This window comes from Neoarius graeffei, chromosome 18 (genome assembly GCF_027579695.1).
Source record: "Neoarius graeffei isolate fNeoGra1 chromosome 18, fNeoGra1.pri, whole genome shotgun sequence".
Classification (NCBI taxonomy): domain Eukaryota; kingdom Metazoa; phylum Chordata; class Actinopteri; order Siluriformes; family Ariidae; genus Neoarius; species Neoarius graeffei.
The window spans coordinates 65,540,525-65,555,061 of NC_083586.1; the positions used below are offsets into that span (position 1 = coordinate 65,540,525).

Consider the following 14,537-nt stretch of genomic DNA (forward strand, 5'->3'; position numbering starts at 1 on the left):
CATGGTTACGTGTGTGGAATGTTCACACGTTCTAAACCATTGGTTTCAAATTGAGGAGCTGGAGAAAGCGCAGCACACATAAAAGAGGGATAGAGGTTACAACATATGAAGAAATGCGTACGTAATTGATCAAATTGAAATGTCACTCCGTGTCACTTTGAAATAAATTTATAATAAGATGTTTCCTGTCTTTTATGGGTAACATTTGTAAGGCTACTGAGTATGGAGTCCATTTAAATGCATCAAACTTGAATGCATCAAACTTTTTCATGCATTAACTAACCCCTCATCAGGCCATGATGCAGCAGCCAAGGAGGACACCAGAAGTGTTGAAGTACAGGAAGAGAACAGGAGGAGTACCAGCAGCACAGGCGGTGAGGAAGAAGCAGCAGAGAGTAAGGAAGAGCAGGAACACATTTCACTACCAATTGTTCTAGCACAAGAAGGCATTTGGCAAAATCTTGAATTTTCATTTGTGATTGTAAATGCACCAGAATTAGTCACTGACCAGTTTTCATCTAGTCCCTGCTAGGTTAATACATAAAATGTAATAACAAAGTCACAAACTCATGGTCCACGGGCTATCAAAAGTCAAATAATGACAATAGTGCAATTGTGACGAGGGTGGGCAAAGTTGGGGGGCCCAAAATTCTAATCTTTCATGGAGCCCAAAATTTCTGGCGGCGCCCCTGCAGAAGACACAACGATGGAGAGCGGTCAGCCCAGCACTGCGTTTTCACATTGGAAATACAGCCATTACTTTTCATTACTTGAAATAAAAAGCAAAAATGTCTACGTGCAATGCACATTATGTCGAGGAACAAAGCGTTTGTCCTCATCAGTGGCCAGTAATTAGTAACATAACAATTTTAATAACTACAAAAATATATTAATTTTGATAGATGTCTTATCTCACATTGTCCCACAAAAATATTAATATAGTGTAGATAACGTTACTAATTGGTTTTGTTAAGTGTCCATTTCAGTCATTAAACACATTTAACATTCACTTTTATTATGATTACACTAACTGAATTTGATTTTTTTTTTGGGGGGGGGGGAGACACAAAATGTAACAGAATAATTACTTTCCCTGGTAATTAGTTACTTTTATGACAAAGTAACTCCGTTACTAACTCAGTTATTTTTTGGGAAAAGTAACTCGTAACTATAACTAATTACTTTTTGAAAGTAGCGTGCCCAACACTGATCATTATCATAAGTTCATTATAATAACGCATAACATGAAGTGATTGATTTTGTTTATATATATTTTTTCTCAAGCTACCTTTTTGTTTCTCTCAGATGATGGCATAACAGCATGTCTTTTAATTATTTTACTCATTCCATTTCCAGAAAAGTTGGGATATTTTCCAAAATGCAATAAAAACAAAAATATGTGATTTGTTAATTCATGTGAATCTTTATTTAGCTGACAATCTACAAAGGAAAGATTTTCAATAGTTTTACTGAACAACTTAATTGTGTTTTGTAAATATAAATGAAATTAGAATTTGACAGAGGCAGAATAAGACTAAAAAAGTTTATAGGATATTCAAGTAACACCATTTTGGAAGATTCCACAATCAGCAGGTTAATTGATCACATGATTGGGTCTAGAAGAAACCGCACCAAAGGCTCAGTCTTTGCAAGCAAGGATGGGGCGTGGCTCACTGCTTTGTGCCAAAAGTCATGAGAGAATTGTTCGTCAATTCAAAAAGAACATTTCTCAGTGCAAGATTTTAGGTCTTTCAAAATCTACAGTCCATAATATTGTGAAAAGAGTCAGGGAATTCAGAGACATCTCAGTGTGTAAAGGATGAGGTCAGAAACCACTGTTGAATGGGCGTGACCTTCGAGCCCTCAGGTGGTACTGCCTGAGAAACTGTCATGCACATGTGACAAATATAGCCACAAGGGCTCGGGAGGACTTTGGAAAGCTGTTGTTACTTAACACAGTCCACCGCTGCATCCAGAAATGCAACCTCAAGCTGTATTACACAAGGAGGAAGCCATTCATCAATTCTGTGCAGAAACACTGCTGATTCCTCTGGGCCCAAACTCCTCTCTGATGGACCGAGAGACAGTAGAAACATGTGCTGTGGTCAGATGAGTCACATATCAGCTTGTTTTCAGGAAAACCAGACGTCGAGTTCTCAGTGCCAAAGGTGAACACGACCATCCATTTTGTTATCCGAGAAAAGTGCCAAAACCAGCATCTGTGATGGTATGGGGGGCATCAGTGCCCATGGTATGGATGAGTTACATGTGTGTGAAGGTGCCGTTGATATATTGGGATTTTAGAGAGACATGTTCATTAAGCTGAAGTTTCTTCCCAGGAAGTCCATGCTTATTTCAGCAGGACAATGCCAGGTCTCATTCTGCATGGGCTATAACAGCATGGCTTCATAGACTCAAAGTGCATGTGCATGACTGGCCTGCTGCCAGTCCAAATCTGTCTCCTATTGAGAATGTATTGCACATCATGAACAGAAAATTCAGACAATGGCGACCACAGACTGTTGAGCAGCTGAAGTAGTATCAAGAGTTAGGCTTTTTCTCCGTGCTCTCGCAGAAGGCGGTTGCATTCTCTGTCTCTCCCTTTCCTTATCTTTCCTGCTTCTGCTGTCTCGTTTGTCTAGTGTCTACACTTTTGAAAGACTCTCTCCGCACTGCTCTCCAAACTAAAAACCATGGAATTGATAAACTGGTCTCTTCATGCAATTGACACAATCTTCTCGACGAGAAGCCTGGGTTCGGGGGAACCAGCCTGTCCTGCCGGAACGTTCGCAGCTGGCTACACGATGGACGTGTGGGAGAAGTGGCGGGTTGTGTGCCTGGCAGTTCTTTCTGTGGAGAACATTGAAGATATCTACCGATTCGGAACCATGATTACAGGACTTTTGCTGATTGGATTAGGCATTGCCCTGGTTTATCGAGGAAATCAGAAAACGGTGACAGCTGTTCAAAGCCCCATAAAGCTGCCTGACATGATTGAAGTGGTGGGCAGAGCTGTCGGCACTCAGATTGTGGCTATTCAGAACTTGAACCGCAATATGGACAACATCTTGGAGAAGCTTTCGGCTCTGCAAAGGAAAATGGATTTGAGAGACCAGTCTGGACTATCAGAGTAGGCATAAAGGAATGCTTCTGCTCGACCCAAAGACCAAACAATCTTATCTGTTTTCGGCTCTCCCAGACAGCACTGGCCTTGGCCAAGGCCGTTGCTGGGGCAACAATTCACCCCAGAGGTCACTGCTGTTAGACTCTCTCGTATTCCTCCCCCCTCTTCCCGCGGTCACTGCTTCACCCCCAGTGTGACAAGCGGGTGCGTGACCAGCGCCACCATGGCTGCAGGAGCGGACGGCTGCTTGCTTGCACTGGGTTACCTCTACCTCCCCCCACCCCCCCACCCCTTTTTTACCCCCCCGATCGCCCTCCCCCCAAGTCCCGAGTTTTCATGTTGTAAAGTGTACTTTTTGTGCTTATGTGCTGAGGGTTTTTTTTTATGTTCCCTCACTGTACTCCTTACAGGAGCATAGTGTGTGGGTTACTTTTTTTCTCCTCCCCTCTCCTCATGTCACTCTATATTTTCTTTTATCCCTGTCTTCCTGTCCTGTCTACTCTCCCTCTGTCAAGTGTGTGTATGTGTGTATGTAAGGACAGGTTGATGGTCAATTTCGCTGGTAACAGTGATGATAATAAAGGGTTCATTCATTCATTCGATTGCTAGAAGTTCCCAATTACCAATGTCATAATTCTGTTTGGCTGGGGTGAGTTTCTTTGAAACAAAGACCACGGGATGTAGCTTTGACTTATCTCCTAAATGCTGAGATAGCACCCCTCCAACTCCTGTCTCAGAGGCGTCTGCCTCTATGGTGAACGGCTGAGTAGGGTCCAGGTGCCGGAGAATGGGGGCTGACATGAAGGTGGCCTTAAGCTGGTTAAAGACTTAATTGGTGGCTAGGTTCCACTGGAGACATCATGGACCCTTCCTCAGCAAGGAGGTGAGAGGAGTGGTTATCATGCTGAACCTACAGATGAAGTGACGATAGAAGTTAGCAAACCCCAGGAAGCATTGCAGCTCCTTTACAGTAGTTGGCCTCGGCCAGAAGGTGACTGCAGAGACTTTACTATGGTCCATGCTTATTCCCTCTGCACTGATGATGTACCAAAGGACCGAGATCTGGTGAACGTGAAACTCAAGAAAGTCCATAGGGCGTTACCAAATATTTGAAGTGCCCAGATGTTGTGTTAAAGGCGGTCTTCCACTCATCACCCTCTTGAATTCTGACCCGGTTGTAGGTGCTTCGAAGGGCCAACTTGGTAAAGATTCTAGCTGACCTTAACTGTTCCAAGGCCGATGGCACCAGGAGAAGCGGATAAAGATATTTGACTGTGATCTGGTTAAGACCTCGGTAATTGATGCATGGGCAAAGGCCCCACCCTTTCTTTTCCATGAAGAAGAAGCTGGCTGAGACTGGGGACATGGATGGTCTAATGTACCCCTGTTGTAGTGCCTCCTGTACATACTCCTCCATGGTGGCTTGTTCAGTGATAGACACAGGATATATGTGGTTACGAGGTGGGGTTGTACCTGGGAGAAGGTCTATGGCACAGTCGTAGGTTTGGTGACGAGGTAGGTCACTTGCCTTATCCTTGCTGAAAACTTCTTTGAGGTCATGATAACAGGAGGGAACAGTGTCGATGTTACCAGGCAATCTACAGAGGTGGATGAAACGGTAACTTGTGGAAGTTTCAAGCAGTTCTGGAAGCAGGATGGGGACCATTGCAGAATTTCTCTGTGCTGCCAGGAGATTAGGGGGTCGTAAAGCTGGAGCTGTTATGGAAACAGGCTGAGGACTATCTACATTTAAATATGTCTTCACCTGCTGGATACACACATATATCAAAGCCACGTCTCACAGGGAAGGGTGGAGGTCTAGCTGCAGTTTTCCAATGTGGTTTGAAACTTAAAGAGATTGTTTTTCACGATGTTACATCCTGTGAATATGGTTTCGCTCCTTCCTATCTCTGTGAGCTCCCTCCCGCTCCCTCAGATCTTCTGTCTGTGGACTTCTGACTGTTCCACATTTTTAACTGGCATCTATGGGTGGCAGATCATTCAGTGTTGCTGCTCCTAAACTTTGGAACTTGTTACCACAATCGCTTCGTGACTGTTCCACTCTCTCTTCCTTCAAAGCTAACTTGAAAACTTTTCTCTTTACCTCACACTACTCTTTCTAGTGGGTTTTTTTTTTTGGTAACTTCTGTGTAAAGCGTCCTTGGGTTTGTGAAAGGCGCTATATAAATTGAACTTATTATTTATTATTATAGGAACCCCAAGACTAGAGCATGCTGTGCTGTGTGAGTGACTAGCAGGGTGATGTGTCCAACATGGAGAGCCCTAACCTGTATTTCAAGAGGTGATGTGCACTGTTGTAATGAGCCCCGTCACCAATGGGGCATCCATCAATGGCTTTGAGGTTCACTGGTCGCAGGAGTTCTTCCATGGGCAGGTTGTACCTTTGGACAATCTTAAGACTTATGAAGTTGCCCTCTGCCCCTGAGTCTATGAAGGCAGAGAGAATATGGGTTGAGTCTGAGAGCTTTAACAGTACTTGAATCTTGAGAGAATGCAGTGTGTGGATGGGTTCATGACTCACCAGGCTGGGTGGACAGGTTTCCTGGCTGGTGAGAATCTCCCTTCTAGGGTTAGATGGGCGAAAGGGACACTCGGCTGTCAGATGGCCTGATTCACTGCAGCAAAAACACAACCCTTGATAACACCTCCTGTCTCTCTCAGAGCATTGTAAGCGAGCATGGGAGACCTCCACAGGAGTCGGGGATTGTGGAGCAGGTGGAAGCACAGGCAATGATTGTAATGAGGGTCCGTTTCGAAGAAGGTGATCTAGGCGGATGGCCAGGTCAATGAGGGAGTCGAGAGTGAGTTGCTCATCATGGTATGCCAGTTCATTGAGAACCTCGGGGTGCAGTCCCTGGCCAAAGGTAGCCTTTAGGGCTGGCTCATTCCACCAACTTACTGCTGCCAGCATGCGATATTCCAAAGCATATTTGGCCACTCTCCTATCTCCCTGCCTAATGGTGAGTAGTTTCTCCCCTACTTTGACACCCTCAAGCTGATGATCAAAGACTTGCTTGAACAGTTTGATAAATCGGTCATAGGAAATGGTGTGTTCACTCCCATGCTCCCAAACAGCACTAGCCCACTTCATAGCCTTTACTGTGAGGAGATTGAGGAATTGAGCAACCTTCTGCTTTTCTGTAGCTCCATTGAGGGTCGTGAAGTATCACAAACACTGAAGAAGAAACCCCTTACAAACTGAAACTTCTCCAGAGCACTTCTCGGGTCGAGGAACCATCATAGCTGCACTGGCAGAGGATGAGGGGCATGTTAAGATGGGCTGCGAGACAACAGCTGTTAACTGTGACATTCTGGTGTTTAGTTCATGTAACACTTCCCTACATTCGGTGGAAGCTGAATAACAGGCAGGCGGGATCAGGTTCACTTTCAGGTTTTATTGAAAACCACAACTTGCACACAATTAAACAAAACACACATGCTTTTCAGTGGCTTCAGATAAACTCCTGTGTGCCACTGTATGGACATGATTTCAACCCGGGGAAGACCAACACCTCTCTGCTCCTCATCTCATCTCATTATCTCTAGCCGCTTTATCCTGTTCTACAGGGTTGCAGGCAAGCTGGAGCCTATCCCAGCTGACTACGGGCGAAAGGCAGGGTACACCCTGGACAAGTCGCCCGGCCATCACAGGGCTGACACGTGGACACAGACAACCATTCACACTCACGGTCAATTTAGAGTCACCAGTTAACCTAACCTGCATGTCTTTCGACTGTGGGGGAAACCGAAGCACCTGGAGGAAACCCACGCGGACACGGGGAGAACATGCAAACTCCGCACAGAAAAGCCCTCACTGGCCACGGGGCTCGAACCCAGACCTTGCTGTGAGGTGACAGTGCTAACCACTACACCACCGTGCCGTCCCTCTCTGCTCCTCTTCCCCTTTTATCTTCTCCCTGTCACTGTGTACAAACACACAGACACAGCACATTAATTCACCACAGGTGCTTCCACTTTGCCACTCACCTTCCCTGGCTTCACTCTCCATTCACAAGCCAGCCCTTGACCACGCCCCCGCTGCCACAGTTCACTTTACATTTGCTGTTGCTCTCCCAACAATCACCCCTGAGCACTGATAGCAGTTTGCTTTGCTTCCTCTGCTGCGTCCATTGCTGGTGAAATATCCTGTCATGTTTGGAAGCTGCTCAGGTTTTCAGTGCTATTACTGACATTCAGGAAATGGAGTAAGTAATTTAATTATTGATTATCGTGTTTACAATGGGTGTAAATATAATATTATTTAAAATATTTCATTTAGTTATTATTTAATTTTTTTAAGAATTACTGATACACTTGTAGGTTGTTTTATTACTGTGCTGATTCTTTAATATAATCTTTAATATCATTCTTTTTTAATTTTATGTTTGGTTTTGTATGTATGTATTTATTATTATTATTATTTATTATAGAAACCGCTCCATCCCCTGTCTCTGCTTCTGCTGGAGCCTCTGTTGTTGTGAAGGCTGAATCTAGCAGTGTTGTTAATGTTCTTGCGGTTATTAACAGCACAGCCTCCGATGTTGACTTCAGCACTGATTGCACTCGTATGTAAATTTTAATATATTTATGAAGAAAATACAGTAAACTATAATCTGCAGTTGCAGTCAGAAGTTTACATGCAATCATCATGGACATGAATGTCGTGGTAATATTGGCCTTTCAATGATTTTCTTTGAATTGTTCTTTTTCTGTGGCAGAATGATTGTACAACATGCATATTTAACAGAAAAAGAAAAGAAGAAAAGGCAAGAATTTGGTGCACAAGTTGTAATTTATTTTGGGTGTTCTGAAATCAACACAGGGTCAAAACTATGTACTGTATGTATATAGATTATACTTAGGTTATTAATTCAGTGGTGCTGAAAGTTCCAAAACATCTCCTAATTTGCCAAGGCCTCTTAACTTCCTGTTACTGATGATGATTGACTCCAGCTGGGAGCTTCCCTGTGCACAACATAAAAAGGGTTTGTTAACAAGTACAAGTTATTGGGATGTGCATCCACTTTGCCAAGGTCTGGAAGAAGACTCAATCTGTCACCCTCAGCTGAGAGGAAATTGGTTTGGATGGTCAGGAACCACAAGGGCACAGGCCTGCCATGAATTAGAAGCTGCTGGAACACCAGTGTCACTGTCTACAGTCATGCAAGTTTTACATCATTATGGACTGAGAGGCTGCCATCCAAGAAAGAAGCCTCTGCTCCAAAACTGACACCAAGCTCCGACTAAAGTTTGCACCTGACCAAATGGGCAAAGAAAAGCATTCTAGAGGAAAGTTTTATGGTTAGATGAGACAAAGATTGTTGTTTGGCCACAATGACCAGAGGAACACTGTACCAACTATTATACATGGTGGTGGTAGCATCATGCTTTGGGGCTGTTTTCCAGGTAGTGGAACTGGTGCATTCCACAACATGGATGAAATGATGAAGAAGGAGGACAACCTCAGAATTCTTCAGCATAACCTCATACCATCAGCTAGACAGTTGAAACTTGGAGACAATTCTGTGTTCTAATAGAACAATGACTCCAGACTCATCAATGCTGGTTGTGGAATAAATAAAGCAGGCTAACATTAAGCTTTTGGAACAGCCTTCCCAAAGTCCTGACCTCAACCCTGGAGAAAATGTGTGGACTGAGCTTAAACGTTGGGTCCATGCCAGGAAGCACACAAATTTACTTGAACTCCACCAGTTCTGCCAAGAAGAATGATCAAATATCCAACCAGAATTCAGGCAGAAGCTTGTAGATGGCTTCCAGAAGCATCTCGTCAAGGTGAAACTTGTTAAGAGACATTTAATCAAATATTAAGTGTACTGTATGTATAATTTTGACCCTGTGTTGATTTCAGAAAATCCAAAATAAATTAAAACTTGTTCACCAAATTCATTTTTTTATTAAAGATAAAAAGAACAGTTCAAATCAATCACTGAAAGCCCAATATTACCATGACATTCATGTGCATGACTGGATACAAACTTCTGATTGCTGATAGATAGATAGACAGCTGATACAATAAGGAAATCAGTCATTAATTTGTCAGCATATGTTAATTTATTTTCATCGCATGATTACTGTGTAATGTTTGATCACAGTGCTGTACCTGTTATCGTTGCTCAACAGTTTTACCCTAAATGAACCGGTTTCTCTTTTCAGCTTAGATAAGGTCATGACTCTAGATACTGTGTGCTCTTGTATTAAAGAGCAAACTGATAAACCAACCACCCATTGACATGATTAGTATGACTAAAGGTAATTAACGTGATTAAGATCTAAAAAGATAAGTTACCTCGCTGTCAGAAAGGTAATATTGACTTGCATAATAAATACAACAAAATACGTTATACAGTATGTTAAGCCCTGCAACACTTGCAAAAACCTAACCATGGAAACAACTTGTGGAAAACTAGAAACATAAATATAACTGCTATTTAAAATGGTAAATTTGAGTTCATATGTTTAAAATTTCTCTGACGGTGTTTCTCTGTGTCTCCTGTTCCACAGAAGCTTTGCGAACAGAAACTGAAAAGGAGAATTTGGGTAAATATGCGACTTGAACTTTATATATATATATATATATATATATATATATATATATATATATATATATATATATATTAGTGCTGTCAAGCGATTAAAATATTTAATCGCAATTAATGTCGCGACTGTCATAGTTAACTCGCGATTAATCGCAATTTAATCGCACATTTTTGTCACCTGAAAAACCATTGTAATTCTCTTATCAGCATAAAAAAGTGAATGGGCTTGCTCACCGTTCGAACTACGGGGGTACTCGGGGGATCCGAGATACCCTGAAACAGACATGAGATCCCTTGAAAACATGATTTGGGAAATGTTGGGGGGTCTCTAAAATATTGGCAAAATGATGTTTATTGACATAGCAATCGTGTGTAACGGGAAGCATTTGCATATCCGAAGTGAGCGCGTGATGGAGATCCGCGCTCTGAGACAAGCGCAAGCACCCCCCCCCCCCAAGGGAAAAAAGGGACCCCCCGAAAATATCGGCATAGTTCGAACACTGGTTGTACCAATGTTTTTTTTTTTTTTTTATTGCAGAGCATAACACGTCTTGTCACAGCCACTGCAAAGTGGGGCTGGAGCCGCCGATGGGAAAACGAAACCTAAGCCGAGCACCGTGGCTCTTTGGGGGAGGGCAGAGGACTCTGGCTGTGCGGGGCGTGGCATCATGTCACAGAGCGTTAATCTCGCGATAAAAAAAATTATCGCCATTAAAATTGAGTCAAGTTAACGCATTAATAACGCGACATTTTTGACAGCACTAATATATTTCAAATAAACAAACATGTATTGCAACAAATTAGGACACAAATCCACATTGATCTCCAGTGAGAGCTTGATGATGATTATGTACCTACAAAACTGTTTTAGGGTCCAAACACTTGTGTTTTTGTTGTTGTTTTTTTAGCATGTTTAAAATTGAGCAACCAAAGATTTCTAAAGGAATTTCTGGTGAGTCACAAAGACAACTTGAAGAAGAAAATCAAATACATCGCTGAGGGCAAAGATACAGAAACTAAAATACTTCTGGAGACGGTCTACACACAGCTGTACATCACTGAAGGAGATTTCAAAGAAGTTAACAAGGAACATGAGATAATGAAAATTGATGAAGCTTTTAGAGTGCAAAAATCTCAAGAAAAACCAATCAACTGCAATGAGATTTTCAGTCGTCTGGAGGAAAATGAAGAAAATAAAGTTGTGCTCACCAAAGGAATTGCAGGAATTGGAAAAACGGTATCTGTGCAGAAGTTTATTCTTGATTGGGCTGAAGGAGAAGCTAACAAAGACATAGACTGCATTTTCTTCCTTCCATTCCGAGAGATTAATTTGATTAAAGTTAAAGAATGCAGTCTTCATGAATTACTGCAGGAATTTTACCCTGAACTGGAAAAACTCAGTGAAACAAATTTGTACAAAAATCTCAAGCTTGCATTTGTCTTCGATGGGCTTGATGAGAGTCGCCCTCCTTTGGAGTTCAGTGACTGTATGGTGAGCAGTGAACAAAAGAAAGCACCTGTGAACGCTCTCATCACAAACATGATTAAAGGAAATCTGCTTCCTTCTGCTCTGATCTGGATCACCTCTCGGCCAGCAGCAGCCAATCAGATCCCTTCTCAGCATGTGGGCTTGTTTACCGAAGTGCGAGGATTCACAGATAAACAAAAGGAAGAGTATTTTAAAAAGAGAATACCGGATGTGAATTGTGCCTCTAAAATCATCTCACAGGTTAAGACATCTCGGAGCCTGTATATCATGTGTCACATTCCCATTTTCTGCTGGATCACTGCTCGGGTCCTTCAGGAAATGCTACAGGAAAATACTGATGAAGAAATTCCCACTACGCTGACTGAAATGTACATCCATTTCCTGCTTATACAGATACATAGGAAAAGCCAGAAGTATGATGGCAAAGTAGAGCGAGATTTGAAGAAGCTTCTGGAAATGAACAGAGAAATGATCCTGAAACTGGCCAAGCTGGCATTTGAACAGCTGAAGAAGGGTAACATCTTGTTCTATGAAGATGACCTGATGGAGTGTGGTATTGAGGTCAGTGGAGATTCTGAGTACACTGGCATGTGTGCTGAGATCTTCAAAAAAGAATCTGTGCTTCACGAGAGGAAGGTTTACTGTTTCATACATTTGAGCATTCAGGAGTTTCTGGCTGCACTCCATGTTTTCAACTCCTACCTGAACAAAAACATGGAGGAGTTACAGTTTTTCTTCAATGATCGCCCTCCTAAAGATACTCAGCTGGAAGTTTTACTGAAGAAGGCTGTTGATAAAGCCACAGAGTGTGAGAATGGACATTTGGACCTCTTTCTTCGATTCTTGTTAGGCATTTCACCTGAGACCAATCAGAAACTCCTTCAAGGTGTTCTTACACACACACAGGTAACCAAAAAGAGCATTAACAAAGTGATCCAGTTCATCAGGCAAAAGCAGAACAACGATCATGGTTTGCCCCCTGAGACATCGATCAATCACTTCTTCTGTCTGATGGAATTGAAAGATAGCTCCCTGTACAACCAAATCAAGAACTATCTGTACACAGACAAGTTTCCTGATAGAGAGTTATCCCCATCAAATTGCTCAGCTCTGGCCTACTTAATACTAATGTCTGAGGACATTTTGGAAGAACTCGACCTGAAAAAATTCAACTCGTCGAATAATGCCTGCAGGAGACTCATCCCGGCTGTGAGGTGCTGCAGAAAAGCTCGGTGAGTTAAATTCCTGTCAAATACTTGTTGGTTCCACCTGATGTTGCCATCACTCTCATCATAATCCATACAATGCACCTTAATTGCATGCATGCTGTGCTTCAGCCTTGCTGGTTGTGAGCTCACGGAAATGTGCTGGGAGACCGTGGTTTCAGCTCTAGAGGCAGAAAACTCCGTTCTGACAGAGCTGGACCTGAGCGATAATTACAGAGTGGAGAAGGGAGCAAAGCTGCTTTCTGATGGACTGAGGAGTTCACACTGTAAACTGGAGGTCCTGAGGTCAGCCATGTCCGTTAGTTTACATCCAGAATACAACACTGTTACGACAGTCAGGTCCAAAATTCAACATGAGAAATCTTTGTATAAAACTGAAACTGAATGTCATGTTCACTGCTTTTTTTTTTTCTCTAAGTTTGTCATGACACCAAATACTAGTGCATCTCAAAATATTACAGTATTTCATTTCAAGTTTGAGTAAAACCTTATAAATCCTGTATATCTCTCGGTCTAGTTCAGTACGCACAACCACAATCATGGGGAAGACTGCTGACTTGACAGTGGTCCGGAAGACGATCATCGACACCGTCCACAAGGAGAGTAAGCCACGGAAGGTCATTGCTGAAAAGGTCTGGCTGGAAAATGTGCACAAGCACAAGGGATGAGCTCAGGCTTGAGAAGATTGTCAAGAAACCTGATTCAAGAACTTGGGAGAGCTTCACAAGGAGTGGCCTGAGGCTGGTGTCAGTGCATCAAGAGCCACCATGCACAGACGTCTTAAGGAAAGGGATTACAACTGTCGCATTCCTAATATCAAATCCCTCCTGAACCAGAGACAATGTCATTATCGTCTTACCTGGGCTAAGGAGAGAAAGAACTGGACTGTTGCTCAGTGGTCCAAAGTCCTCTTTTCAGTAAATTTATCATTTTATTTGGAAATCAAGTTCTGAGAGTCTGGAGGAAGAGTGGAGAGGCACAGAATCCAAGGTGTTTGAAGTCCAGTGTGAACTTTCTGCAGTCTGTGATGATTTGGGATGCCATGTCATCTGCTGGTGTTGGTCCACTGTGTTTTATCAAGTCCACTGAGCAACAGTCCAGTTCTTTCTCTCCTTAGCCCAGGTAAGAAGCTTCTGACGTTGTCTCTGGTTCAGGAGGGGCTTCATATTAAGAATGATAGTTGTAGTCCCTTTCCTGAAGACGGCTGTGCGTTGTGGCTCTTGATGCACTGACACCAGCCTCGTTTCACTCCTTGTGAAGCTCTCCCAAGTTCTTGAATCAAGTTTTCTTGACAATCCTCTCAAGGCTGCGCTCATCCCTTTTCCAGCCAGCCTTTTCAGCAATGACCTTCTGCGGCTTACCCTCCTTGTGGAAGGTGTCAATGATCATCTTCTGGACAACTGTCAAGTCTGCAGTCTTCCCCATGATTGTGGTTGCGTGTACTGAACGAGACCGAGATACATGGTATTTATACTGTTTTATTCAAACATGAAATGAAATATTCTAATCATTTGATATACTGGATTTCTGATTTTCATGAGCTATAAGCCATAATCATAAAAAAACCACAAAGCCTTGAAATATTTAAGTTATTGCGCAAAATCGAGTCGTACATGAGCTGATAGCTGACGAGGCACGTAGCACTGAGTTGGCTATAAGCCATCATGATGAGATTGAATGGAATAACTGTTCAGGGGCTTCAAAGTTTGGGAGAATAGCAGGGTACAAATAACTTACAGCAGGGTGCAAAATGGTAAAATGTCTGCCAGCGGCAGACATAATGCACGCAAAGCGTGCGGGGGGGTTCAAAGGGGGGTGCGCCCCCCTTTGGCACGGAAAATTTTATGAAATGCACTGAGAAATGGTGGCCTCTGGTAACTTTTAACAGTGAAAATAAACTTTTAACAGTTTATTTAACAAAAAAACTTTTAACAGTGAAAATCAATACCATTTGGAAACTTGAAATATGAAACCATACCTCAGTCGTTTTATCAAATTTCAGAAATATTTGCAAACAAACACATAAAAAGTAGTCCAATTGAAATCCACATATGGATGATATAATAATTTTAAGTCTGATGTGCACTTTGACTAAGCTAAGGTGACAAGTTTCTCCAGAT

The 14,537-nt window shown here is 42.5% G+C and overlaps 1 protein-coding gene across 3 annotated transcripts in view; it reads left to right on the forward strand.

The window, feature by feature from the left end:
• LOC132866478 (NACHT, LRR and PYD domains-containing protein 12-like) overlaps window positions 1-14,537 on the forward strand; it is a 47,946-nt gene that overhangs the window by 19,248 nt on the left and 14,161 nt on the right. The window contains exons 4-8 of one of the 3 annotated variants that reach the window (XM_060899267.1): window positions 294-395; window positions 7,576-7,710; window positions 9,668-9,703; window positions 10,611-12,423; window positions 12,529-12,702. In XM_060899267.1, coding sequence (XP_060755250.1) covers window positions 294-395; window positions 7,576-7,710; window positions 9,668-9,703; window positions 10,611-12,423; window positions 12,529-12,702 — 2,260 coding nt within the window. The remainder of the gene's footprint in view (window positions 1-293; window positions 396-7,575; window positions 7,711-9,667; window positions 9,704-10,610; window positions 12,424-12,528; window positions 12,703-14,537) is intronic. The other 2 variants (XM_060899268.1, XM_060899269.1) reach the window with 2 other exon arrangements.